Genomic DNA, 26,997 nt, shown 5'->3' with positions numbered 1-26,997 from the left:
GTGGGTGCTGCCTGGTTCGGGGGGTGGAGCGCGGGGGCTGTGGTCGGGCTGTTTTCCTTCTTGTTGGCTTGAGGGGAATGGAAAGTGGGAAGCAGCTTCTGTTTGTGCAGGGAAGGAAGTCCCTGGGGGGGAGCGGGGCTGTGTCACTTGCCAGCCGTGGGGGCTTGGGCACCCACAGGAGGAAGGGGCCCAGTCTGGATCCTCTCTGTGGGCTACATCTCAGGGTCTTATGGGTGTGTGAGGGAGATGGTGCAGTGGAGAGATGCTGCATGGCACGTACGGGGGCTAGGGTCCTGTAGGAGGGGCGCTGGGGCATCTTTCCCGGGAGCACCAGTGTATTGGGAACTTGCCAGAAGGACAGACCGATGGACCCTTCCTCCCTACATACCCCCACTGGCTGGGCCTGGTTATCCCTCCTACTGTTTGTTTCTGATTTATCTCCTGTTTCGAAAGCGCTGGCTTCTCTCCTGCAGCACTGAGACAAACAGCTTCAGCCCCCCTTTTTCCCCCTCCCCAGCACACGAGCCGGGTCTGTTTTGACCAGAGCTCTGCTGTCTGTGTGGCCTCCAGGTCTCCAGCCCCAGGCTCCCCCGGCTCCCGTCACGCACTGATGAGACATGCAGCCTAGGGGGGATGGCATCTCCGGCCATGCATCTCCTGGCATGGGTGCATTGCCGCATGCCCAAAGGGAGCTGTGTTTGGCAGTGATGGTGCTGGGGGTTTACAGCAATCCAAGAGTGCTCTAAAGGTGTGGGGGGGTCTCTTTATCCTTACGCCTGCCCATATCCATCACTTGCAAGATCCATGCACATTGACCCATGCCCACGTGCCTCTGAGTTGGTCTCATGCCCACAGATCCATGGAAGGGCACACACTTTCACACCTGAATGGATGGCTGCGCCCATGTTCATTCACACAGTGGTGCGCGCATGCGTGCACACACGGATGCAGATGAATGGGTGGGTCTCACTCCCAGAGACCCCTGCAGACACATGCACAGCCTCAGCCCTGTGCAGGCAGTATCTGGGCTGGTCTCAAGGCATGTGGATCCGTGCTCTCAGAGGCAGAGATGTCCTTGTGGGTCCACACACACACCAACACACATGCAGCTCTCCAGGCTCCATGCTGGAAAGGTGCTTGTGCTGCCTTGACAGCTCCTGCGGGGCTAAGGGAGGAGACAGCTCCCCGTAGCGATGTCAGTCTCTGCTTCCACTGATGTCTCTTTTCCTCCTCTCCCTGCCCCACTCCCAGGCAGGTGTTCCCCCTTGGCCTGCCTCAGGAATTCACCCTCGTCTTCACTTTGCTCCTGAAGAAGAAGAGCAGCAAGGAGGACTGGTATCTCTTCCAGATCACCGACCGGCAGGGCTACCCCCAGGTACCCTGGGCCTGCGTCCGTGCCTGCAGCACTTTCCTTTCCTGCTTTTGCCCTCCCTTTGGTGTTTCATGCCCCACTCCCGCTGGCTTTACTACAGCACAGGCTCCAGAGAGCCCTGGAGTCGCCCAACAGACCAGGTGCAGGATGACTACTGCTGACACGGGTTGCCAGCCGGCTTTTCCCTGGGAGCTAATGGCTGTTGGTTGGCCAAAGCCATGTGCTCCCTGGGCCATGCCAGCCATGGCATCAAGGAGACACGGGCTCTCTGCTCTGTCCCTGTGCATGAAAGCAATGACCTGCTGTGCACAGTGCCACCTGCGGGCATGTCTGGAACGGGTCCCCTGTGTGCCATGGGCTGTGCCAGCTTGGGATCCTGCCTTGCAACTGGCCCCAGCCCTCACCCCACATGGGAGGGGGTGGAAGGAGCTGGCTTGGCTGGTGGCAACGGTTGCACGATGGCTTGGCCTCAGCCGTCCAAGCCCCTGATCACCAGGCAGGGTCTTTGCAGATGCCACTCTCTGGGGATTTCCTCTGGCCCACCGGGCCCTGTCCTTATGATTGGACCTTGCTGTCTTTTCCCCACTGGCACCTGTAGAAATTGCCCTCAGCCACCACATCTCCTCTCTCCCTAGCTCTCCCTGGCAGTCCACGGCAAAGAGAGGAGCCTGGAGTTCCAGGTCAAGGGCCAGGAGAAGGAGTTTGTGAGCACGGTCTTCACTGGGAAGGGGGTCACCTCCCTGTTTGACCAGAAGTGGCACAAGATGGTGCTGAGCGTGCAGAGCCAGGGGGTCTCGGTCCACATCGATTGCAGCTACATCTCTGCCAAGCCCCTGGAGCCCTGGCAGGCGGTGTCCGGCGAGGGCAACACCTTCATCGGTCTGGATGCCATGCAGGGCGCGCCAGTCCAGGTGGGTCATCGTGCATGGGTCTTGAAGGGGCCAGTCTGGGTAGGAAGGGCCAGGGCAAGGGAGAGGAAAGCAGTAAGAGGGTGTGCGTGTGCAAACACGTGTCACGGGCCCATGGCCTGCAGCAAGAGAGAATAGGGTCCGTCCTCTAGACGGGGCAGGGACATGCAGAGGCTCCCTGGCTGGAACGGCTTCTGGGGCTAGGGTCAGCCCCCCTGTGAGTGGGGGCTGCCTTTTTTGTGGCTCTGATGGGGTCCATGTGTTCCCACTCCTGCAGTTCGACATCCAGCAGGCGCACATCTACTGCAGCTCAGAGCTGGCCGTGCAGGAAGGCTGCTGCGAGATCTCAGCCAGCGGGGTGAGTATTAGTCTCGCTGTCTGGGGTCTCCCGAAAGCCCTCGGTCTCTTGGTCTCACCTGGGGCTGGTGGGGCCAAGGGGCTCTCTCTCCACATGCATACTTGGCTTTCACCCCTCTGGCATCCGGGCACCACCCAGGGCAGGCAAGTGACTTGTCCCCCGATCACACAGGAAGCTTGTGGCCAGTCTGGGGGTTGAACCAAGGCCTGCACCCCAGCCTGGTGCTCTGAGTACCAGAGCATCCTCCCTCCCTGGGCAGGAGGAAGATCTCCCCAAGTCCTTGTTGCAGGGGATGATGCATCCCCATTGCTGCCTCCAGCTGTCAGTCGAAGCCTGGGGGTCCTTTTTCCCTAATGATCCATGGGGGAGGATCTTTTGAGTTTTGCCCTCCTGCATCCTGTCTATACACAGGGGCTTGGTGGCTGTGCTCAGCTCCCAGCCTCTGCATGGCTCCGGTACCCCGGCCTCACATGCTGATGAGTTCCCATTTCCGCTTTGCACAGTGCCCTTCTGAAGCCCCCAAAACCCGGAGGCAAGCAGAGGCCTTGCAGAACAACAACCTGATCGAGATCAACCCCCAGTCGGAGGGGAAGGTGTATACCCGCTGCTTCTGCCTGGAGGAGACCCTGGGGGGCCAGGTGAGAGGGGGATGACTGGGGCAGGCGCATGGGAGGAAGGAGCTGGGAAGCGGCAGAGCTGCAACCACCCTTGGGGCTGGGAGCTTGCAGCCAGCTAGGCAAGCTAGATGTGGCCAGCAGTGAGGCAGGGGCAGTGGCAGCCCCCCTCCCAGATGTCTCTGGCTGTAGAGCCCCTGCGCCTGGTGTATTGCATGACTTGCTGGGCACCAGGGCTTGGCCAACTGGAAGGCATGTCAGGAAGAGCTGGGAGAACGCTTAAGGCGCCGTGTGTGCGATGGAGAGGGGTCGTGCCTGGGTAAGAGCTGGAGAAAAGATTAAGGATCTGGCGGATGGAGCAGGACTGTTTGCTTTCTGGTTTCTCCCACTGGGAGCAGGGGCTGCAAGAGAGGATCAGAGCTGCTTCCAGCTGCAGGAGGCCTAAAAAGTGGCTCCCAGGTGGAAGAGGGCTGGGATCTAGGGAAACTGCCTCGGCAGGCTTGGGTGAGGCATTCCCTGGTGCATCTCTCTGCTCCTCCTTTCCTCAGCTCTCCACTCAACCCCAGCCGTTGTCTTGTCCCAGACTAGCTAATCCCCCAAAGCAGAGCTGCTGGGGCACGTGTGATGGGCAGAGGGACCTTGCATGGGGCAGGGGACAGGCTTCGATACAGCAGTGCCACCCAGCCAGCTGCGCTCACTGGTGCTGTGTGTGTGTGCTCGCGCCTTCACTTCCCTCGCAGCATCCCTGGCAGCCCAAGAGGTCTGGGCTCGAAACCTGCTGGCGACAAGGAGACAGGATATGAAGGACGGCCGGTTTCCTCTCTGTCTTGTCGCCTGTCCAAGCCCTTCCCCTCCTGTCATGGTGCCGTGGCCTTGACAAGCTGGCTCTTCCTGTGTTTACCACTGGGCTGCGCAGCTAGTGGGCTCCAGAGTCTGGCTCCCCATGGCCCACGGCCGTGCAGGGCTCTGGGAGCTTTCCATGTCCCCCATCTCCCACGGAGGGGGCTGCAGGGTCTCTGGGCCTTAGGACCGGGCATGTCGCTGAGCAGTGTTCCCTCCTGGTGCCAGCGGGTCACTCCACATGGAGCATCAGCGTGGCAGTCAGCGCTACCAGTATGCCCTGTGCTTGGGAGGGCAGCCAGGTAGCTCTGAGAAGTAGACCCATTCAGGGGCCAGCGCAGCCCTGGGTGTCACTCAGAGCAGCCTCTGGGCTGCTGGAACCCATGCCTGATGGGTCCTGGGCAGCAGAGATAAGCCCTAGCAGAGCACGCTCCAGCACTTCCCCTCCCTAAACCTGTCCCCCACCCCACATACTGCCTGTGCCAGCTAGCGAACCCCCACCAGTGCCCAGAGGATCCAAGCCACAGCGGTGCTCAGCGACAAGAGCCACATCTCCTTGCATTTGCAAACAGCAGCAAGTGGATTGCCCTCCCTGGCCTCCGCCCTCGTGCTTGCCTGGACCCTGTCCTCCCAGCCTTTCCTGACGGGGCTTTTGTCTGGGTCCAGCCTCTTCCATCGGCAGTCTAGGGCAGGAGGTACCCCCACAGCCAGCCATACCCAGAAGCTGCTCGGGGTGCATGGAGCAGGACTAGCATGTTGTGGGGGCAGGGGGTTGGGGGTAGGTTGGGGGAGCGACTGGTCCTGCTTTACCTGTGGAGATTCGGTGCCTCTGGGCAGCGTGCCTTATAGCTGTGCGACAGGGTGAATCATGCCATTTCAGGAATAGGTTAGACAAGGACGTGTCTGGGGACAATCCTGCCTCGGGGAAGGGGCTGGACTAGAGGTGACCTCCTGAGGCCCCATCCAGCCCTGCTTTTCGATGGTTCTTCATCCCAGCCTGGGAGCCGGGCTGTCTGGCTAGGAAGCAGGCATCGGATAGGGGCCTGCCAGGGCGGGTTGGGCTCTTGGCCCGGCAGAAGGTGGTATGCTCAGGGCTGGGCCACAGCGCACCCCTCCAACAAACAGCCCCTGACATGGATCCTGATGCCCTCTGAGTAGCACAGACAGGAGACGGGAACCTGGCAACCTGCATGCTCTTGAACCCAGAACCAGGCTGAAAAGCCCAGCCCTGTGCCCTGAAACCCCTCCTGTCTGAGCGGCAGAGAGCAGGCCTCTGTCCCTGAGGTCTGTCTCTCCTCCAGGGCTCTGGGATGTTCCCCAGACCTCTTGATGCAGCGCCCACACTCCCGTGGCGGAGAACACAGCTGCATTGATTCACCCCCCCGCTTGAAATCCTGCATCACATTTTCCGCAGGCTGGGGAAGTGAGCAGCGACGGGGCTGTCGGGTCAGCGGGAGAGTCGGGGCGCGAGCGGCTGAGCGGCTGGCAGGGTGCGTGGGGGCCGAGGCCAGGAGAGGAGGGGAAAAACTCCCTCCTCAAACAAGCACTAGGCTTGTCTGTGCCGAACGGGGAGTTCTGGGCTCCGGCTGCTTCCTGAGCAGCCAGGGAGAGAGGCTCCAGGCTCAGAGGGAAATTGGATGGGGGTGTCTGTCCGAGGGTGCCAGGGTAGAGCCCAACGCAGGCAGGCAGGGGAGGAGGCTGGGGTTGGGCATGAGGGCGGCAGGGCAGGATGCTGGGTTTGACACGTCACTATAGGGTGCCTCTGGAGTCATGCGCCAGCCAGCAAAGACTTCCTGGGTGGGCAGGTCCAGCCCCCGCCGTCACCGGCAATGCTCCATATACCCCGTGTGAATGGGCAGGCTGCCTGCCTTGCAATGACAGGGACTTGGATGGCAAGAGCAAATGGGCCGTGGAGGGCAAGGGGTTGGTTGCCGGCTGTCCGAGCCCAAAGCAGCCTTTGTGGGGGCGTTGGCAAGGAGGTCCCCCCACCTGGATGGCTCTAGCTGTGTCGTGGGGAGCCGTATTGAGCTTCCAGGCAAGGCTGGGGGGTGGCATGGCAAGAGTCGTCTGTAGTTTCCAACCACGGGGGAAAGATGGTGCCTTCCCGCTTCTCCCAGCGGGGCGGTAAAGGATGACGGGAGCTGCCCCACCCAGCCTCCCCTTGCCCGTGACAGAGGCAGGAGGGTCTGTAGCGCAGTGGTGGCTCTGCTCTCTCTGCAGGAGGCGAAGGCGCCAGGGCAAGTCGGTGTGAAGGGTAACCAAGGAGAAAAGGTGAGGGCTAGGGGGGTGCATGCAGTGCAGGGGTGGGGATTGGGACCTCTCCTGTTTTTCAGCCTCCCGGAGGGGTGCCCCCAGCCTGCCCTGCCCTGAACAGATACCCCCTTAGCATCCTGCTCCATGCCCCCATCGTTACCATGCAGTCTCTTATCTTCCACACCAGAGACCTTGATCCCCAGGGCACCCTGGCAGGCAGCCCGCTGCGCAGCCCACGCCTACATTTCCTCGCTGCCACTCTGCGCTTAGCCTGGCCAGGGGGCCTGGATCCCAGCCCGGCATTGGGAGCTGCCTCGCCCTGCCCCGTTGATTGGTGCGGGGGGGCTCTTCCTCCTGCTGCCTTCCCGGGCATCGCAGGGAGACACCCTGTGCACTGTGCTCCCTCCACGGAGGCAGCGGGGCTCCATCCTGCCTCCTCCCCTCCCACCAAGGCTACGGACACTGAATCAAAGAGCGGCTTGTCCGGCTTCTCCTGCAGCACTTAGAGCGGTGTTTGCTCCGCATCGCTCCTGGAGAGATCCCAGCTGCTTCTCAGGGCTTCCTTGTTCCAGCCAGACTGGAGCTACTGGCATCTCCGAGCTCTGGCTGGGGCTCCCGGATGGCTCTGAAATGCTGGGCAGGCACCGGGACCTCGGCACCTCCAGTGCTGCCTGGCCTGGCCTCCCAGCACGAGTCCTGGTTTCCCCGTTCATCCTGCTGGAGCCCAGACTGAATATTATCAGGAGCCCCGGGCAGGTGCAGGGAGACCCCCATAGCTCTGGGTTCTCTGAGGGGTTTTTTTTTGGCACCCCCCACTTGGTTGTGGCAGAGCCTGGGGCCAGTCGGCCTGACTCCTCATTGGCTTTTGCTGGTGGGAGCTGCATGTAGAGCTGGCTTCAGCAAGGGAAAATGACTGTGCCCAGGCCCACATTGCAGGCCCAGATCAGAGGGGCACAGCACTGGTGTGTGGCCCCGTGTATTCAGCCTCTTCCCTTCCTACACACACCTTTCTCTGTGTTGCTTCCCACAGGGCTACCAAGGCTCCTCTGGCCAGCCAGGCATGCCAGCAGGCGAGGTAAGGCGAGGCATTTGGGGGGCTGCGCAGTGCTCCAGCTGTGCCAGATGTGGGGGGAGGGAGCCCTGTTATGAGCTGGGCTCCCCTGCCCATCCACACATGGCTCAGAGCAGCGAGGGAGCTGCTCTCCTCATGTTGCTTCCCATGGAAGAAGTCCAGCTGGTCTAAGTGGTTTAGGGAGAATATAGGGCACTTGATGCCTGCCTGGCTGGAGCTGGCTGTTCCCGTGGGAGCAACTCACAGCCACTGGTTTGGCTGAAGGAGCCTGTGGTCAAGCCACAAACCCACACGTACAACCCCCCGGTCAGCGCTGGCAGGTCTGGGAGCCCCAGGAGAAGGAGCTGGGAGGTGGAATCTGTTGCTGTAGGAGCAGCCGTGTGCTTCCCCCCGGCCCTTTCTACGCTGCTCTTCCCCTCCTGCCCCCAGCAGCAGTTTCTGGGAGGGAGGTCAAGGTCAGGGTCAGGGTCAGGCCATTAGGTAGTAGCCTCTGGAGGGTTCCTGCCTGCTGCTGATGGCCTGGTCCTGGCCTCTGCAGCAGACTTGCAGCTGCCTCTGGTGTTGCCCATGTCTCTGCCTGTTGCACAGCACAGTCCTGGGCAGTGCCCAGCACCAGGCCCCACCGATGCCAGTCAATCTCCAGCAGCGCTGGGGCCTAACTCAAGTGCCTGGTTTGGCTTGTCATTAGGAATATCCCCCTTACCCCTTTTAAATGCCCATCACCCTCCATACCCCCTGGGGAGGGATCAGGGTGGTGCCCAGGGATCCAAGGTGGGAAGGTTTCGGGGCGGGTGGGGTCGGTTGTGCCCAGAGGTAGTTAAAGGCTTGCCCTTCTCTTCCAGTGCCCGCCCTGCCCGCCGAGAGCCCAGCACACCAACGTAAGTCAAGGACCTGAGGCTGGTTTGGGGTTTTGGCTGGGGGATGGGGTGTGAGGTTGGGAGGAGGGCTTCTCCCTGCTGTGGGGTGGTTGCGGGTCCTTCTGACTAGAGGAGCGCTCTGGGTCCTTCACTCTTCCCTGCTCTGTCTCCTGCTCTTGCCCACGCTCAGGAGAGGCAGCGTGGCCCTGTGGTCGGGGCTCTTGTCTGGGAGACCCATGTCTGCTTCCCAGCTCCGCCACAGCCTGCCTGTGTGACCTCTGGTGAGTCCCTTAGCCGCTCCCCTGTTGTGCTGGAGATAACTGCCTGGCTTTCCTGCCTGGGGCTGGAGGAGTCGCCACGTCACAGTGGGGCTCCGGTCCTCTGGCAGTGGAGACAGATTCCCTCTTCAGCTCGAGGTGGGAATCAGGCCAGGTCTCTGGCAGGTCCAGCCCCCAGGTCTGACCCTGCAAAAGGCAGAGCCGGGTGAGGTGGGGACCATCAGGCCAGAGATCTGGCTCTGGGCTGCCCCATGCTCTTGACACGGGAGACGAGGAAGTTGAGTCCCTGCCCTTCCAGGTGGTACACTGGCACTGCAGATAGACCTTCTACATCTCCTAATGCAGCGAGGCTGCCTGAGCTGCCCCGAGCGCAGAGAGCAGCCTGGGAAGGGCCGTCCCAGCCTGTGCCTGAGCTGCAGGTCGCCCGGGCCATGCACAGCCCCATCCTTCCTCGGTGCAGCACCGTGGCTCGACACTCCCACATACCAGCAGGGCTCGTCACGGCCTGTGCATCAAAGGCCCCAGCCTGCCGGGGCTCCCCAGCACAGAGTGCCATGCCAGGCCATGCCGCGCCGTGCTGTTCCAGCCCGTGCATGCTACCCGCTCTGCAGCCACGCCTCACCCACAGCTCTCGGAGCCCACGGGGACAGGCGGGAATCACCGGAGATCACCCAGCGCTGACTGCAGCAGCGATGGAGCTGCTTTCCATGGGGCTTGGCTCCCAGCCGGTGGGGAGGGCGGACGGGCCCCACAAAGGAGTGACGTGAGGCTTGCCCCTTGTTGCCAAAGCCGGGCGCAACGCCAGGGCTTGGATCTGGGCCCTGGACCTGTTTCACGGCACCGATGGCAGGCCCCTGGCAGAAGGCCAGGAGCACCTGGTCCTAATTCCTCTCCCCACATCTCTGCCCCCATATAGCAGGACAGGCCTGTCCCCATCCTGCCCCCAGCTCTGCCGGCTCCCTGCTTCTGCCAAGTCAGAAGATGCTGCCGCAGCACCGGGCTGGATTCCTGTTGTCCCAGCCCCGTGGGACCCATCCAGTGCACTCCGGGAGCTTCCCCAGGACCTCGCCTTCCTCAGCTTGCTCCGACCCCCTCTGTTTCATCTTCAAAGACCCCCCCCAGACTCGTCATCCTTCCTGGCCCAGGTCCACCCGAGCATCTGGCTGGCTGGGGAACATCTCTGATGGCTTCCAGATGTCAGCAGGGTTCCTATGGCAACCCCCTTTTGGCACAGGGCATGACAATGAATGAAAGAGCGCGGGAGCAGAGGAAGGAATTAAGGCGCGAGGGAAGGAGGCGGCGGCGCAGCTCTCTGCGGTCTGACATTCCCCTCCGCTCATCCGTGCCACAGTTGCTCTCCCAGCCGGGAGCGGCTGGAGGCTCGTCTAGGGGAGAGCGTTGCTTCCTCTGCTTCGTGCTCCTTTCCCCCCCTCCCGCTCCCAGCTCCTCCTGCCCGGCGGCAGGAGTCCAGAGGACCCAAGGCCTTGCAACAAGCCTCTCCGTGCACTGGTAGATGGGCCCTGACACGTCGATACCGTGATACCGGGTCACGTGGGCATCCGGGCTGGTCACCGGTGCCAGAATCTGCCTGAATTGTGGCTTTCGTAGGAATGCAATTGCTTACGCCTCTTTTTCCCACCGTCCCGCACGCTCTTCCCTTCTTTCTCTCCTCTCCTGTCCTCCTGCATGTTGTCCCCCATCTCACTTGGCTGCAGGAAGGACCACGTTGCATTGACGGGTTTCCTTTCTGTCTCCTTAGGTCACGCTTGGTCCCCCCGGCCCCAAGGTAAGTGTGTCCCCATGCGGCAGGACAAGCAGAGCCCAGGGGCCAGCCCCTCTTTGGGGCATGGCCGGTTCTGTTTATGCCACCCCTCCCTGGCTCAGAGGATGCTGGTGCCAGTGAGCGCGCACTCATGTGCTTGCACACACGTGTCTGTCCTGGTGTTCATAATTGTGCACATGCTTTTGCATGTGGGCTTCCCCGTGTGTCCAGGGCTGGGTGCTCTCAATGCTCTGGCTGGCCCTACAAATCTCCCCTTCTCTTGCACAGGGTGGGAAAGGAGAACGAGGACTGCCTGGGACCTTCGGCTCAAAGGGGGAGAAAGGCGAGCGCGTGAGTGATTGGGATGGTGACCTGGAGCTGTTTGGTCTGCCTGATGTGGGGGCTGGAGGGTGACATCCTGTGTGAAGTGTGCCCGGAAAGACCTAGCTGTGTCCCGTGTCCTCCTGTTTTGCCTCCCAGGCTGGTACCTCCCCCTGCCCAGGATGCCCTAGCCCTCAAGCTGGCTGGACTGCACAGTTTGGGGTCTCTGCCCCTGTTCGCAGCCAGCCCTGGGCACTGTCTCCCCACCCATCATCCCCCTCAATGGCACAGGATAAGCGAGCGTGCTGTCCCAGTTGTGGCATGGAGGAAGGTGCTGGGTCTCAGCCGAGGAGGCTCCAGGGGCTGGTGGGGCCACGTCTGCTGGGGGAGATGAGGGGAGGGAGGCAAAACCAGATCCCACTCTCTGCTTGTTGATCAACCAGGGCTGCATCTAGGGATGGGCCTTGGCCACAAAGCCTGAGGGTGTCTCGTCTTGGGCTTGACCCGTTCCCATGATAGCTGGGCTGGTGGGGAAGGGTCCTTACCAGTGACCACTAGAGCAGACACCTTGTGCCTTCCCAAGGCTCTGGTGTCCCATCGTGCCCCAGCCCCAGGGTCTTAAACAGCTCCTCGACCCCCCGCATCTGCTATGCCAGCACATTTTTTCCTCTGAAGCCTGTCCCTTCCCTCCGCAGGGCTCCGACTGTGTGCGGGCCTCCCCCGACGGCCCCTTGCAGGTGAGGTGCCACCCTGCTTTCTTGCCACCTTGCCCTCAGGGATGCCTCACGCTCCTCTAACCCTCATCCTTTTTCTATCCCAAGTGTGCCGAGGGGCCGAAAGGCGAGAAGGGGGAGCACGGCGATGTGGTAAGTGCAGAGCATTTGCATGGTGGTAGGAGGGGGATGCACATCCCTTCTGCCGAGCTGGATTCCCCCATTGCTACCTGCCTTCCTGAGCCTACTCCCCCAGACTGGCACCGTGGGAGGCAGCATCCCCTGTTCAGCTACTGCCAGGGGCACAGCACCTGCTGGCTGTGTTATACAGGCGGGTAGTTTCCCCAGGGGCTGTCCTGGGCCTAGATGGGAGGTTTGGAAAGCCCAGGTCAGTCAAAATAGGCATTGCTCCCATGAAGTTATGCCCTTGACTCTGCTCCTTGCCTCAGGACCCATTGGCCCACGCGTGGCACCTGCTCCGGTCTCTGCTTCCTTTTGATCCTTCCTCCCTTGGCAGCTGGAGAGACTCGTGCTCCCAGCCTTTGCACAGGTTAATCCCCCGCTGTAGCCTTTGCCAGGGGAGACCACTCAGATGTTTCCCTGCAGAGTGGCCAAGTGTATATGGGGGGAAGTAAATATTTATCAGCCAGGATTTGTGATGGGATTGCAGAGGACCCATCCAGCCATCTGGCGTGGGAGGGAGGCCTGTTCAGGGAGGTCCTGTAAGGTGGACACAGGCACAGGATCCTGCTGAGAGTAGCAGGGAGCCCTTCTAATGCCCCTTGCTTCTGTTGTGAACAGGGCCTGACGGGTTCGATGGGCGCTGATGGGCAGAAGGTAATTCCCCCTGGCTGTGGGTCCAGGACTGGAGGGGTGGCAGGACCAGGAGGGGCAGGGCTGTGTGGGGGGGTCATCCCACATGGCCGGAGAGGGCACCCCAGGGGCAGGGGCTCTCTCCTGGTGGGGAGAGGGTGTTGGGGGGAGGGATAGGGCCAAGTGAAGGTGTGAGCTGAGGGTTGGACCCAGCGGAGGGGTGGTGGGAGAGTGAAGGGAGGCCACATGGGGGTGAGCTGGATGCTGGAGGTGGTTAGAGAGGGATGAGTGGGGGTTTTGGGGAAGGGGCCTGGGGTCCATGGGAATGAGACAGCCCCTCCTAGAGGGAGGCAACCGCATCCTCCACTGACTGCAGCTCTCTGACTTACTTCCTGAAGGGCCAGAAGGGCGAGAAAGGCGACGGAGGGCTCCACGGGAAGCCAGGGCGCCCAGGCCACGATGTAAGTCCTTCCCTGCCATCTCCATCTTCGAACCCAGCCTCTCCCCTCTGAGAACTGCTTCCAGACATGGGGTTTGGCAGGTGCTGAAGCCATCCCTGTGGGTCCTCAGCAGCCATGAGATACCTGGGAGAGTTGCCAGCTCAGTTTGCAGAAGAGACCCCCTGACCCCCATGCACCCACCGAGGGCTCTGAGCCTGAAGGGTCTTCCCCGCACAGGTGCAGCGGAGGTGGGACCTCGCTGGAGGCTGAACTGACTCCCGAAGTGCAGGGTTTCTCCAAGCCATCAGGGCTCTGTGGGCCAGAGGCACTGAGGGTGTAAATCAGCACAGCCCCTTTTACCCCTTCATGGAGGATCTGGCCCCTTTCTTTCAGTGTCTGGCCTGGCTCAGCTTTCCTTCCTTCGGGGATCCCCAGCTCCAGCCTCTGTCCCATGTGCTGGCATCCTGGGAGTGCCCTCTTAGACAGCAGCGTGCTCCTGGGCGCTGAGTAGGGGCTCGGCTGCCCACTCTTCTCCCAGATTGAGCAGGGTGGAGAAAGGCTCAGTGCCCAGGACCCTCGGCCACCTCCAATATCCTGGTGGGCCGTGGGCTATTAGACAGACCCAGGGGCTAGGCAGCCAGGTGCCAGGGGTGCTGTGTGCCCTGGGGGTTTGATCCTGCCCTGGTCCTGTCCATTCCAAACCTCCCTTGGTTTAGAGTCAGGCCTTGCCTTGTTGCTGGGCTCTGGTGCAAAGAGGTACAATCTGTTTGGAGGGCACACCCAAGCCTGCAAGAGCTGCCTGTTCTGGACAGATTCCCACCAGCAAAGCCCTGTTCCCCGCCCGACATTCCCCTGGCAGCTGTTAAGTGGCTGTGCTGTACAACAGATGCTGCATCCACCCCAGAGGTGGCTGCATTTCACCCGTGGCTGCTAAGCCCAGCAGTACATATGGTGAAGAGGTTTGAGATGCCTCCAGAGGGAGGTGCTGTATAAGTGGGAGGCCATCTTCGCACTGCCGCTTGCTTTGGCAGTCGCTCTGGCACCTGTGTGGGATTCCCCGGTGCGTGAACTCCCTAGAGCAGGGGCCAGGCCGTGGTCTTTCACTGGCAGGAGCTGACGGCAAGTGCATGCTGCCGTGGGAGGGGGGATGTACTTGGGTTGCTGGTACCCAGTCCCCGCTGCTGCATCTTCACTGCTATCGGTGCCGCAGGCAGCTGGTTGAAAGCTGGCTCAGGTGTGTCTGCCTATGCTGCAGGCCCGCCTCCAAGGTACGTTGACATTTCCAAGGGCCACAATCATAGAAAATGAGTGTGGGAAGGGACCTCAGGAGGTCACATCTAGTCCAACACCCTGCTTAAAGCTGGACCAGCCCCAACTAGGCTTCTGGGTCTTAAACACCTCCAAGGATAGAGAGTCCACAACCTCCCTGGGTAACCTGTTCCAGTGCTTCACTCTCCTCATAAGAGAGGTTTTCCTAATATCTAACCTCAACCTCCCTTGCTGCAACTTGAGCCTGTTGCTCCTTTTTCTGTCATCTGCCACCGCTGAGAACAGCCCATCTCCATCCTCTTTGCAACCCCCTACAAGTCATCAAAGGCTGCTATTCAATCCCCTCTTGGCCTTCTCTTCTCCAGACTCCAGCATGCAGTGGTGTTATTTATTACTTGTGTCATGATAGCAGAACAAGTCATGGAACAGGTCCCCATGGTGCAAGGAGCTGTACGGGCAAAAAGCTAGGCCTTGCCCCAGTGAAGCTACAGGGATGGCTAACTCTTCTTTCCTTCCCTGACAGGGCCGGCCTGGAGAGATATGTGTGGTGGGGCCCAAGGGCCAGAAGGTACTGTGCTGAGGGTTCGGTGGGCGAGAGATGACTTGTGGATGGGGACCCGGTGGCAGAAGATGCCAGGTTCATGGCTCTGTTTGCTTTCTAGGGTGATCCAGGGCTTGTAGGACCAGAGGGGCTCGCTGGAGAGCCAGGTCCACCTGGGGTGCCCGGCCCCTCAGGCATCGGACTGCCAGGGAAGCCGGTAAGGATTTGGTTAGGCTCCCAGGCCCCCGGCCACCTCTCCAATGGGATGTGCACAGTCGCCGCTCCAGCCTGCCAGCCTCTTGGGGGGCTCCAGCAATCCTTGGGGCCAGTGGGATGCATACTTAACTCTAGTCCATGGCATGGCTGGGTGGGGGGAGTTGTGTGTGTCATAGCTGCGGGCTTCCCATTGCTCACGGACCAAGCTGGGATGCTGGAGTCCAGCGCTGCGGTGGCCACATTCCCCCCAGGCTGGGCTAACTCCTCTGTCTTTATTCCAGGGGGACCCTGGGGGCCCACCGGGTCCTAAAGGAGAAAAGGTTAGTGCCTCCTCCACAGGTAAAAGCCAGCATGCCCAGGGCAGGGCCTGGCAGGGCTATAGCCATGCCTAAGAGAACCCGATCTCCTCTGGGTCTGGAGCCAGCCCAGAACGGAGGGTCCTGCTCAGATAGGACCCCTGGACCTTGGTACCCATCCTCTCATTCCAGCAGAGGCCACAGCTGCCACGTGGAGCGGCAGGAAGCAGGCCCCACAGCAAAGCGGGCTGAGACAGACCCCATTAGCAAGGCTGCCCCCCTGCCTGCCTTTGTCCCCGAGCCCTAGTGAAGGGCAGGGGGGTGATGGGAGGGAAGACAGATCCCCGAGCTGGGAGCTCAAGGGCTTCAGGGAGAGGAAGTGGCTGAGGAGGCTGTGGAGCTGGAGGGGTTGATGCTGCAGAGCTGGGCGGCGGGGGAGCGGGTGGAATTGGGCTGCTTTTGCTTTCATCTCCTTCCAAGGAGAATCCAACCCACCACCCACGGGCTAAAGCTCTGGCGAGCCTGCGGGAAGCAGCAAGCTGGGGCGATGTCAGCTCCGCGTCTCAGAGTCGGGGACTGTGTCTGTGCATCTGTGCAGCAGAGCCGAGTTTCTTGTCCAGGCTCTGCTTCTTCCTGCTGGCTCCCCATGCAGCTTCCCTGGGCATAGGCCTGGCATGGGCAGAGCCTTCCCCAGCTGTACCTGTGTAGAGGGTGGGCATCTCTGGGACAGGATAGCGGGGGGGTGGAGGAGCAGGGTTGGGGCAATGGTGGGGCTGGGTGCAGGGAGCCAGGGGCTTATAGGTCGGCATCAGCAGAGCCGGGAGCAGAGAGCCCAGGGCTGGGGTAGCAGGATGGCTACAGGGCAGCATAGAGGGGCATCCTCAAGCCTGTGTGTAGGACCAGGGGGGCTGCAGGGGAGCTGTAACCTCAGGAACCCCACACTAATCCCCAGCCTCATGCCCTGCCCCTGCAGCTCAGCTCTTGGCTGCGGCGTGGTCCGGCCAACCACGTTTCCCTGGCGCTGCCTGGTGTCTGGCCAGCCCCGGGCTCAGGCTGTTTGCATTCTCTCTGGCCTCTGTTTCTAGGGTAATTCGGGAGCTCCTGGACCCGAAGGTTCAACTGGGAAACCCGTGAGTGCCAGCCTCCTCTGGCCTGGGAGTGGGGGGTTGTGGGCTCAGCGCTGGGGCGGGCAGGGGGGTTGCGGCTTTGCATTTCGGCTGCTTGGCAGGAGCAGAGGTGGGCATTGAGCCCAGCTGTCAGGGAGGGGCTGGGAGCGTCTGACTCTGGGCCGAGGCCCCACTAGCTGTCCTAGAGCTGCTAACATGCCGGCCTCTCTCCTCCGGAGAGATGGGTTCACATGCAGCTAACAGATCAGGGGAGCCAAAGGAGCCAGCTGGGCACTGCCCATCAGGACAGCCCCTTCTCAGGCAGGGCCTGGGACCAGAACGGCCAAGGGAAAGGGGGTCCGCAGCAGGGTGGAGGTGTTTGAGCAGTGGTGTGTGTTGAGGGGCAGGGCAGAGGTGAGGAGCATTGGCCGAGGGAGCTTGGGTCTGCTGATCGTGAGCAGGTGGCAAGGGGCTGTGGGCTGGGGGGTGTCTTGCTGCAACAAGCTGGTGCTCTCCCCAGCGGGCTACAGGGGGTTGCTGCTGCCCAGTGCCCTGTGCTGGGGCTTGCTCATCAGCTCTGCAGTGTGTAATCAGCATCTGTTTCTCAGGGGAAGCCCGGGACCCCCGGCCTGAAAGGCAACAAGGTGGGTACCGCAGCGGGGGCGGGAGAGGCAGTTTGGGGAGAAGCACGGTGCGGCAGGGAATGGAGACGCCCCGAGGCTGCCTGTTGCACGTGGAGAAGCCTCAGCCTTCCTCCTGCCCTGCCTACCCCTCCCTGGCGCTTTTGTGGCTGGCTGGAGAGACTCCCAAGATAGAGGTGATGCAGGGGCATAATAGTCCCATGTGCCCTTACCACCCAACCCTGCCTGGGCACTCAGTTGGGTCCTGGCAAGACCTAACCCCTCTGGGCCCTCTGCATTGCACCCCCAGAGCCATGGGGAGGCCGCAAGTTGCATGTGCCTCGTGCTGGCATCAGCTGCAGTCACCTCCTCTTAGGGACCCCATGTTTCACTAGGACGGTGAGTGTGGAGGGTACCCAGAGCTATCATCACGTGTTTCCCCTTCTCCTCCCTCCCCAGGGTGATCCATGCGAAGTGTGTCCCACCATCCCCGAGGGGCTGGTCGACGCCATCGGCCTCCCAGGAAAGCCAGGGCCCAAGGGTGAGCCCGGAGCACCGGGGAAGGCTGGGATCGCGGTGAGTCTGAACCAGCCCCTGCCTCTGCCAGTGAAGGACCCCGCAGGGCACTTTGGGGGGCAGGGGGAGGCTGTCTATGGAGCACCGCACATCTGGGCCATGCGTGGGGAGCAGAGGGGGAGGAAGGAGGGTGAAGGAGTGGGTGGCGGAAAGGGGCTCTAGCTGCTTCCTGCCTTCTCCTTGCCCTGCTCACACCATCCAGCCCCCTGCCCGCTCCTCATGCAGGCCCTAGCTCCCCGCTGCCCTCGCCGGCTGCATCGGGGAGGTTGCTTTGGGTCCAGATGAGAGGCAGGATGGAGGTCAGCACTCAGTGCCCAATCTGCCCACCCAGTTCCCAGGGGCTTGGCCCCAGGTCTGTGCCAGCTGGGAACCAGTCCCGCTCCTCCCCAGGTGTGGGATCCAGCCCAGAGCTGGCACCAGCCAGGGCAGGTCCTGCTCCCCCCAAAACACTTGCAGTCTCATAGTCCATCCAGCCCTATCTGCCTGGCTCTGTTCACTGGTTACCGCCCATGCCCTACTAAGGAGTCCCTATTTGGGGGCAGCCGAGACACCAACGGGGCTGGGCAGGGGTATGAGGGGCTGTGTGGCAGCACACAGCACCCACGCAGCCAGCAAAACCTTGCGCTTGCCTCCTGTGGTCCCTGGCGGTAGGACCCACAGCAAGGCAGCTGCACAGCCCTGCTCCATCTCATTGCTTGGTTTTCTCCCCTCCAGGACAAGCCGGGACCCCGTGGACACAAGGGCGACAGGGTAGGTGATGCCTTCGCTCCGGAGCCTTGTGCTCTGGGGATTGTCACAGCTCACACTGCTAGTGACTCCATGCCAGCCTGGGCCACATCTCCTTACCTTGAGAGCGTGGGGTGGGGGCCCCCAGAGAATCTCCTCCAGCTGTGGGCAGTACGGGGCCTATGACACAGAGCTAGCCGCTCTGCTCTGCAGAGGACGGTGATGCCTCCTAGCCCCAGTAGCACTTTCGGATGCAGGACCTGCAGACAGTCCACAGGATGCAAAGCTGCGGGGAGGGCTCCCCGGGGCACACTGGACCCCACGTTGTGTCCAGTCTGGTGGGACAGGTGGACGGGGGTATATAGGAGAACTAGAGAAGGTGCAGAAGGGCAGCAAGGAGTATGGAGGGGCTTCCATATGCAGAAAGACTAAAAAAGCCAGACCTGTTCAGTTTAGAAAAGAGACACTTGACAGGGGGCATGAGAAAGGTTACAAAATACTAAATGGCAAAGAGAAAGTCCACCGGGATTTATTATTGACTGTCTTGCATCACCCTAGATCTAGGGGCTCACAGAATAAAACGCATAGATAGTGAGTTTAAAATGAACACCGGACCGTGCTTTTTCACGCAGCGCGTCATTAAAGCGTGGAGCTCTGCTACCAAATGTGGTGGAAGCTGAGAGCTTAGCTGGATTAACAAAGGGATTGGACGTGTTCTTGGAGGAAAGGGGCATCCATCACTATTGAGCAGGGGAGTGAGGGGCACGGCCTCTGCATCAGAGCTTCCTACACCTTAAATACGGGAGGCTGCAACTGAGAGGGGAACGGGGGAAAACCCTGTTCATGCCCTGGTCTCTCTCCCTGTCATCGTCCGCTCTTTGCCACTATGACACGGGAGACTGGGCAGGCTGGACTCATGGTCTGACCCAGTAAATGGCAATTCTTATGCTGTTGTGGTCCAAGCCACTGTGGGAAGGGCTGCTCCAAGGCTGGGCTTTGTGTCCTGGCTGATGCCCCACTGGTGTCTGCTTCTTTCAGGGGGACCCCGGCATCAATGGGATCAAGGGTGAGAAGGTGAGTGCCCGGCAGGGCCCTTCAGACCCCCCATGGGGACCTCTTCTGCTCTCACGCTGAATGCAGCGGCTGCCTCTGGTTGCCCTGCAAAGAGAGACCCCGTAGGCAACCTGCGGGGTTTATCCGGCCGTATCAATGGCCGCGGAGCCTGTCTGACCCCGCACTGTCCGGTTCCTTCCCTAGGGTGAGCCCTGCTTGCAGTGCGACCCCGTCGTCCTGGCTGCCAGGCTGCGGAGCCTGGAGGGAGCACCCACGGGGGAGCCAGGGGCCCCGGAGATCGGCCTGCCTGGGTTGCCGGTGAGTACACGTCCTTTGTTCCCCTCCCCGCTTGCAGGGGATGTGCGGTGAGAGGCTGAGGGGGCACGTGGGTGGAAGCACGGGGGCCTCATTTGAGTGGGGACCGCACTTGGACTGCATCCAAATCCCTGTGGAGCCAAGCCCCTGGCCCAGGCAGCGCTCAGGGCTCCAGCCTCCCTCCTACTGCTGGTGCTAAAGGCCAGGGCTGCACCCCCTCTCCACCCTAGCCAGCTAGGAGCCTCCATTGCCCTTTCCTTTGCTCCCAGTTGGGCCTGCCTACCCTTTTCCCTCTGCCTTGGCCTGGCTGGTGCTGGAATTAATTCCCTGGTCGGTCCCAGCTGTGGTCCAGTCTCCAGGGCTGCAGAGGGCTGTTCCCAGGGGTCTTCCCAGACCCATCCACAGGCCTCCCTGGATCCCAGCCTCTCTCCCCACCTTGCTGAATCCACCACTCAGAGCCTTTGATTGTGTTGCAGGGGAAAAATGGTGCTCCTGGGCTGGCTGGAGCCAAGGGACAAAAGGTGAGTGCCCCTTGCCCCCATCCTGCCTCTGTCCCCTCATCCTTGGAGGTCTCTGGGACTGAAGGGTTGGATCAGCTCCAGCCATGTCTAACCTCCCTTCTGTGGGTCGTAGCGGTGCCCTGCTCTGCCATGAAACTGCTGGGCGAGGCTGAGCCCACACAGGGCCAAAGTTCATGTCACTTGTGAGCCCTGTGGCCCTGCTGGGTCTGTGCCATCGCTGTCTCTGTCCCCCGCCCCGCTCTGAGCCTGACCCAGATACTCTCTGCTCTACTTCCTAGGGGGACGCTGGCCAGGAGGGACCTGCTGGCAAGCCTGTGAGTAGTAGGGGGCAGCGGGTCCCCTTGGGCTGGGCTGGGCTGGGCTGGGTGTTGGGGGCAGAGGGTGGCTTGCCACTGTCCAGCTGGTTGGAGGGAGGGATGCTGGGTCACAGGTGTGGTGTGATGACAGTGAGTCAGGGAGGGAAGGGTTAATCCAGGTGTGGGTGGACTTCTGGGGTAGGGTGGTAGGACTGTGTGTGTGTGTGTGTGTGTGTGTGTGTGTGTGTGTGTGTGTGTGTGTGTGTGTGTGTGTGTGTGTGTGTGTGTGTGTGTGTGTGCACAGACCAGGGCCTGCCTGGGTGCTTGGGGTCTGAGCTGACACCTCCTCTCAGCTGCTGCTTCTCTGTGCAGGGCTCTGCTGGTGCCAGAGGGGACGTGGGACCCGAGGGTCTCAAAGGAGCAAAGGTGAGACTCAGGCTGGCCTGGCTCGAAGGGACCAGCGTCGAGCACTAGGGGAGGCAGCCGAAGGGTGAGGGGCAGTCAGGGAGGGGAGGAGTGGGGCACTAAAGAGGGCAGCCTGGGCTGCATCACACCCAGAGCTGGCCCCAGTAATGCTGCCTGCATGTTGACGGAGTCTCTTCTGCAAAATCCCCCCACTGGGTACAATTTGGGGGTGAGGGATGATCCCCTTGCCCATGTGCACACAGCCTCTCTCTGCTCAAGGGCACCCCCAGCATGGGCGGTGTCTGCTCCCTTGCTCGCAGTGGAGGCAGAGCAGCGGCCTCCATGCTAGTGCTGACATGCATCACCCCAGCCCCAGCAAGGCAAAACCCAGCTGCTTGCAGCCAGGCGTGGAAGGATTCCCCCTTCCTGCCCCACGTGGTCATCTCTACTCAGACCCACTCCCTGCCAATCCGAGTGTGACGTGCTCCATGATGGGCACCTCGGGCTGGGGGTTGGGGCACGCTGGGACCAGATGTCAGTGGTATTAGACAGTGTGGGGCAGGGGGGATGCGTGGGGACCCCAGGCTCTTTGCCAGCAAGGGACTGGGAGCTTAGAGCAAGGAGGTGCCCTCCTCTCTCTGACCCCAGGATCTCTCAATGGCCATTGCAGGGGGAGCCGTGTGAGCAGTGCCCTTCTGGCCCAGAGGCGCTGGAAGGGGGGAAGATTGTGGTGACCGTGCCCGGCCCTGCGGGGGAGAGAGGCGAGCCTGGTCCACCCGGCGTGGGACTGCCTGGCAAGGCGGTGAGTCAGCTCTGCCCTTTGGGATGGACCAGGGGCCTGCGTGATTGTGGGGGGTGGTTGGAAGGAGTGAGCATCACAGTGCGGAGGTGCACTGATGCAGCTGAGATGGCCATGAAAGAGCTAACCCCCAGACCCGCTCTGAGCCCGGGGCTCTGCGGGGCTGGGTGCAGGGGCCAGGACACACTTGCTCCCGGCATGCATCACATAAACACCTTTTATAAGTGGGAAGGGGATGGTGCCCCCAGCTGAAGGGAGGGGGTTGGAGGTGAGGGCATGCCTTTTGCCCTTGCTGAGCCATGAGCCAGTGCCACTTCATCCCTGCTCCCAGCAAGGTGCTGGCACAAAGCAAACAGGGCAGGAGACTGGGAGCCCAGACTCCTGGGTTGTAGCCCCATCTCTGAGCTGGGAGAGTCCCTCTTTCCTGGAGGTTGAAGAGGATCCTGGGAGCCAAGTTTCCAGCCACTGACTCAGTAGCAAAAGAAACAGAAATTCCCTGTGGAGCAAATCACTTTGTTCTTTATTATTAAATTGCCCCCAAATCTTGTGTTTTGCAAACTCTTCTGGCCTCAGTTTTTCTCTGGTTCTTGAACCTTCTTCACTTTTGAAACCCAGAGTCCACTTTTTCCTTTTCTTTCCCCCTCCCGGGAGCTGATGTATATCAGTAATGTGCACATGCATGTTTTGCTTGGAGCCTCCTGGCTTCTCTTGGTTGCTGGTGGTTCCTCTGGAAAGTCTGGATGAAGCGAGAACTTTCCACCAAAGTGCTTGCATTGGCTGCAAAAGCCACTTCTTGTCAGTTGGAGGGGAAGGATGCAGGCTGGCAGGGACAGGGCACCAGGCTCGGGATGGGGCAGGCATGGCAGATGCCACCAGCGTAGGATGAAGGTTTCCAGCTGGGGCTTCCAGAGCTGGGGCATTTCCCTTGGACCATGGTGATGGGTGGCTTGGGACCCCAAGGTCACGAGCTCCTACTCACCCAAGCAATAGAGCGACTGTGCGATGGGTTGATTTTAGCTCCGGGCCCATTATAGAGCTGTTCTCCCCTATTAGTCCCTGTGGTCCAAGTGCCCGGCTGCATTGCAGATCTGGGTTCCTCCCTTACAGGGGCAGGGAAGGGATGTCGTTGTGGGGATGGGGGGTCAGGGGCTTTCCTTCTAACCTGATGGGCTGATTTCTTCCTCCTGCTGCTGTTTTGTTTCTCCAGGGCAAACCAGGGGAGCCTGGGCAAAAAGGACAGAAGGTGAGATGTCTGCCAGGGGAGCCCCCCTGCATGGGACTGGGTGGGAGCATCTGAGCATCCCCCACCAGGGGCGGGGGTGGGTGGCTTGAGGGCATGGAGCTGCTGGGAGCATGTACCTGAGGTCTGGCTTGCACCCGAGTGGAGCAGCCTACCATGTACTCTGTGGAGGGGAAAGGGGCTGGGGGCCAAGAGCATGCCTCTAGTGCCCACCCCAGAGCAGCTGGCACCCAGCTTCCCGAGGAGAGCAGGGGCAGGAGCCTGGGGTGGTGGGTTTGGGCATTGCATGCTTCCCTGCCTCACATGCTTTGTCTGCTCCCTGTCTAGGGAGATGCTGGGAACACAGGCGACCCTGGCATCCCGGGCACAGCGGGGCTGCCGGGGCTTTCGGGAGAGCCTGGCACCAAGGGTCCGAAGGGGCCTAAGGGTGAAAAGGTGAGTGCCTGGATGCCCCCACGGGGCTCTCAGCAGGGCCCAGCAAGGGTCTTAGGAGCCACCTCAGTCTCCTGCCTTTGCAAGGCCTGGCATCACCACAGTGCCAGGGCATGCCCTTCCCACAGGGGGACCCACCTGTGCCCCATATTCCCAGTCCCCCACTGCTCCTCTGCAGGGGACCCTTCACCCCTTACAAAAGCTGACTTCCCTTCTCCTCACCCCACAACACGCGCTCCCTCCCATCATGGTGCCATGGGTGCCTCTCCCAGATCTGCTCCATGCTGCCCTCTGATGGTCCTGACAGTCCTGCCCCAGGCAGCGAGAGATGCCCACAGTCTCTAAAATGGTGGGCAGCGAGTTCGAGTCCCCAGTGCTCCCGATCCATGCAGGTGGGTGGATGTCTCCGCGCTCCATCTCTCTGCGTGCTGCCTCCTTGCAGGGAGACGCCTGCGATGCCTGCCCCAGTCTCCAGGGCGAGTTCTCGGATGTGGTTGGGATCCCAGGAAAGCCCGGACCCAAAGGGGACCAAGGACCTCCAGGCATCGGACAGCCAGGCAAAGCCGTGAGTGCCCCTCACCCCACCTGGCACCGCTGCTGGCAGTGTGACGCCGATGCCAGCTCTGCCGTGACTGCTGCTGGCTAACGTTTCTCTGTGTCCTAGGGAAAACCAGGACTCCCAGGGATCCAAGGGCCCCCTGGGCTGAAGGGGCTGCAGGTGAGTGCAGGCTGCACCGGGTGCCAGGAGCTGCCATGAGCTGGAGCCCTGCCATTCACCCACTTCTCTGGTCTCCCTAGGGTGAGCCTGGGCCCCCCGGGATCGGCCAGCAGGGTCCGGAGGTGAGTGTCAGCATGTGGCTGTAGCCCAGGGCGCCTGCTCTGTGACCGTCAGCCCCATGCCACCTTCTCCCTGACCACAGGAGCCTGCATGGTGCCTGCTCTTTGCACACTTGCCTCTTGCCTCCTCCCCAGCTGGGCCAACCCCTGCTTCCCAAATGTTGCACCCTATTACAGCTCCCTCTACCCTGGTCTGGGACACACTGGACATTGCTCCTCACCTCACCCAGCTCAGCAAAGCAGGCTGGTATTGCCTTCCTCCTCCTCTCCCCTTCTTCATTCCAGGAGCCAGGTCTGCTCTGCCCGGCCTCCCTTGTCCCTCCTCTCCCAGCTCTCTCTGCTCACCCCTTCAGCCTTGGCTCCGGGGGCACAAAAGTCTTCTCCTCCCCGGCTCCTCCCTGCAGAAGACCCTCTGTGCAGCCTGGCCTGGGAGCCTCTATTTCCTCCTTTTTCTGATTGTCTTCCGTCTTAAACCACCGAAGCATGTTAGGGGGAATGGAGAGGCCCAAGGGACCTAAGATGAGGTCCAGCGCCCCCCAGCCTGTGGGACTCCATCACCTCTGAGATGCCACGGGTACTTATCCAGGGATAACCCCAAGCAGAGGAATGCGTCAGAGTCTAACCCAGACCCGGCCAGATCCGGGAGGCCCAGATGACCTGAATGATGCCCGTCCTGCAGCGGGGCATTCCCCACCCTGTCCAAGGCGAACGCCTTCCCCATCTTCTTGCTGGAGCCTGTGACTGGAATGAGACTCAACTGGTTCTCTCTGTTTTGCAGGGGGAGCCTGGGAAGACCGGCTTGCCTGGCCAGCGTGTGAGTACAGCTCCACCCTTCCCCACTCCCTCCCACCCCAGGGAAAGGGCTTGAGGCAACTCGGCTGCGGCCAGCCCAAGCCCTCCTCCGTGGCGCGGGGCTTATCACAGAGCAGCCACTCAATTGCAAAGGGCATGTGTGTGGGGTCGGTCGGGCATCAGGGGAGCCCTTGAAGAGGGTTTTCTCTGTGCAGCATAAACTGTATCGTGCCAAGGTGCCTCAGGACTGGCTGCAGAGCATGCCATCAAGTGGGGAGAGCAAAGGCGGTCCTTGACTGGTTTCTTCTTGCCCCTCAGGGACCCTCTGGACCTCAAGGGCCCCCAGGAACAGCAGGAGAGAAAGGCATCACGGTGAGTGCCCCAGATGGGCACTGGGCCCTGCCTTCGAGCCCACAGGGGACTTGCAGGAGAGCGGGCACTGCCGCCTGCTCATTACAATGATGGAGCTCAGACCTGGAGCCAGCCGCTGTCCTTCCGGGAGCCTCCCGCAGCTGGTATCACAGAACTGACTCTGGTGATGAGCTGCGCAGAGCTGGCTGATGGGGGGGTGGGTCCAGCTGGCTCTGCTTAGCCCTTTGCTGTGCCAGCTGGGGATGCTGGTGCTGATAGCAAATGGTGCCAGCTGAAATCCAGAGGCAGGGGCACCTGAGGGGCCAGATGCCATGGCCTGGTCAGAGGTGCAGAGGACAGGGGATGCCTGGATGTGCCTTGGGGATTTTGCCTGCATCCAAGTTCCCAGCTTTACTGGGAACAGGGTGGGAAGGGACTGGGCACAGTGCCTGGAAGGGCCTATGCCCTCTGCTTGATGCCTTCTGCCTCCGCTCCTCACCCCCTGCCTTGTGCTGGGCCTCTGCCTCCTGCTGCTGGGCTCCCACCCACCCAGCCCCTTCCCCCCATCAGAAGAGCTGCTGCAGGCACTGGGCACACCCCACTTCATGGTGCCAAGCAGTCCTACCTGCAGCTGTTCCCATCCTTGCTGCCCACTCTGTAGCCCTACAAGTTCACCTGATGCAGAGACCACCCCAGTCCTGCAGCCCCATGTGCCCAGCTGTCCCTGTGAGCCCCTGGTCCTGCCCCACAGCCATCCCTACCCTTCCAACCTCAGGTCATGGGGCACCCTGTATCTGGCAGATGTGTGCTGGTAAGTCACAGTCACCCTGTGGCACCGGCAGCCTGCCTAGAACTGCTCCAGGGGGATGCGCCGGACATATAGATACAACAGAGCCATCGTGTGGGCTAAGCAAAGGGTTAACCAGGATCCTGGCACAACACTCTCCATCCCTGGCGCACTCCCCCACCAGAGTCAGGTGCCCAGCATCCTGGCATCCTGTGTCCCTGGCATCCTGCAGCTGCCCCAGGTGAAGGGCACTCTGTTGGCACATCGAGCAGGGGGCAGAGATGCTGCTGGCTGCTGCCCAGGCCACCGTGGGTCTTGACAGCTCCAGCTCCTTTCCAGGAGCATGCTCCTCTGCCCAGGCTCCAAACCTTCCTAGCAGAGGTTTTATAGTTGTGCCAGTGGCTGAGTTATTGGCACCAGCTGTGACTGCAGGGAGGAGGGGGCTGTGTCATCCAGGCAGAGCCAGGAAGACCTGGAGCCTGAGCCTCAAGCCTGTGGCAGTCGCTTCCTCACCCAGCCCAGGCGTGACTCTTCTTTCCTTCCTGCAGGGATCGCCTGGGCCCAGAGGAGCTGAGGGCCCCCCCGGGCCTCCAGGAGCCAGTGTGGTTGGGCCACCGGTAAGTGCCAGGTTCCAGCTCCTGGTCTGGGATGCTACTGGTAGCCCCCGGGGTCCAAACCTGGATGGGTGCCCAGCTTCCCAGCACATGGCTGGGTGCTCTCAGGGTGCCAGGCTTCTCCCCCATGGCACGACACAGGTGCCATGTATGACCCCAGGGCCACTGGGCACGGCCGCATCTGTCTGCTTATTTCCATAGTGGGATGGGAAAAAAAGAGGGCACATCTCTGCTGTGGCCCCCGCTCTGGTACAGGACTCTCATGCTTTTCTCCAGCCCAGCGAGCAGGGCTGAGACCTGGCTGCACTGATTGCAAAGGGGCTGCAGGACACGCCAGCCCCTGCAGCTCTCCCTAGCTCCCAGGCAGACTGACCGCTGCCTGTGCTACTTTACACCCCGCTGGGGCTTCCTCCCTCTGGGCCTGGATTCCCAGGGCCCAGGATGGGCCTGCTGAGCCCCCACAGTGCAGACCCCTAGGCAGGCTCCAAGTCCTGCTCCGTGCCATCAAGTCCCTGCTCCGGGCACTCCCCAGGATGCATTGCCAGCTAGTGGTGCACATGGAGGATGGGGTGTCAGGACACCTGGGTTCTGCTCCCCGCTCTTC

General features: G+C 61.4%; 1 protein-coding gene across 2 annotated transcripts in view; it reads left to right on the top strand.

Annotated features, from left to right (window-relative positions):
- LOC102368720 (collagen alpha-1(XVI) chain) overlaps positions 1–26,997 on the top strand; it is a 66,525-nt gene that overhangs the window by 16,849 nt on the left and 22,679 nt on the right. For both annotated transcript variants that reach the window (XM_025212856.1, XM_006031248.3), the window contains exons 6-39: positions 1,252–1,375; positions 2,008–2,283; positions 2,558–2,638; positions 3,142–3,276; positions 6,313–6,363; positions 7,376–7,420; positions 8,260–8,295; positions 10,312–10,338; positions 10,603–10,665; positions 11,331–11,372; positions 11,457–11,501; positions 12,150–12,185; positions 12,560–12,622; positions 14,394–14,438; positions 14,533–14,628; positions 14,909–14,947; positions 16,009–16,053; positions 16,638–16,673; positions 17,109–17,225; positions 17,940–17,975; positions 18,990–19,025; positions 19,209–19,322; positions 19,796–19,840; positions 20,119–20,154; positions 20,509–20,562; positions 21,212–21,343; positions 22,548–22,583; positions 22,908–23,015; positions 23,455–23,577; positions 23,677–23,730; positions 23,811–23,852; positions 24,628–24,663; positions 24,960–25,013; positions 26,328–26,396. In XM_025212856.1, coding sequence (XP_025068641.1) covers positions 1,252–1,375; positions 2,008–2,283; positions 2,558–2,638; positions 3,142–3,276; positions 6,313–6,363; positions 7,376–7,420; positions 8,260–8,295; positions 10,312–10,338; positions 10,603–10,665; positions 11,331–11,372; positions 11,457–11,501; positions 12,150–12,185; positions 12,560–12,622; positions 14,394–14,438; positions 14,533–14,628; positions 14,909–14,947; positions 16,009–16,053; positions 16,638–16,673; positions 17,109–17,225; positions 17,940–17,975; positions 18,990–19,025; positions 19,209–19,322; positions 19,796–19,840; positions 20,119–20,154; positions 20,509–20,562; positions 21,212–21,343; positions 22,548–22,583; positions 22,908–23,015; positions 23,455–23,577; positions 23,677–23,730; positions 23,811–23,852; positions 24,628–24,663; positions 24,960–25,013; positions 26,328–26,396 — 2,377 coding nt within the window. The remainder of the gene's footprint in view (positions 1–1,251; positions 1,376–2,007; positions 2,284–2,557; positions 2,639–3,141; positions 3,277–6,312; positions 6,364–7,375; positions 7,421–8,259; positions 8,296–10,311; positions 10,339–10,602; positions 10,666–11,330; positions 11,373–11,456; positions 11,502–12,149; positions 12,186–12,559; positions 12,623–14,393; positions 14,439–14,532; positions 14,629–14,908; positions 14,948–16,008; positions 16,054–16,637; positions 16,674–17,108; positions 17,226–17,939; positions 17,976–18,989; positions 19,026–19,208; positions 19,323–19,795; positions 19,841–20,118; positions 20,155–20,508; positions 20,563–21,211; positions 21,344–22,547; positions 22,584–22,907; positions 23,016–23,454; positions 23,578–23,676; positions 23,731–23,810; positions 23,853–24,627; positions 24,664–24,959; positions 25,014–26,327; positions 26,397–26,997) is intronic.

This window comes from Alligator sinensis, unplaced genomic scaffold, assembly GCF_000455745.1.
Source record: "Alligator sinensis unplaced genomic scaffold, ASM45574v1 scaffold994_1, whole genome shotgun sequence".
Lineage (NCBI taxonomy): Eukaryota > Metazoa > Chordata > Crocodylia > Alligatoridae > Alligator > Alligator sinensis.
The sequence above is the reverse complement of the archived record's forward strand: the minus strand, read 5'-3'. Positions and strand labels throughout refer to the sequence as shown.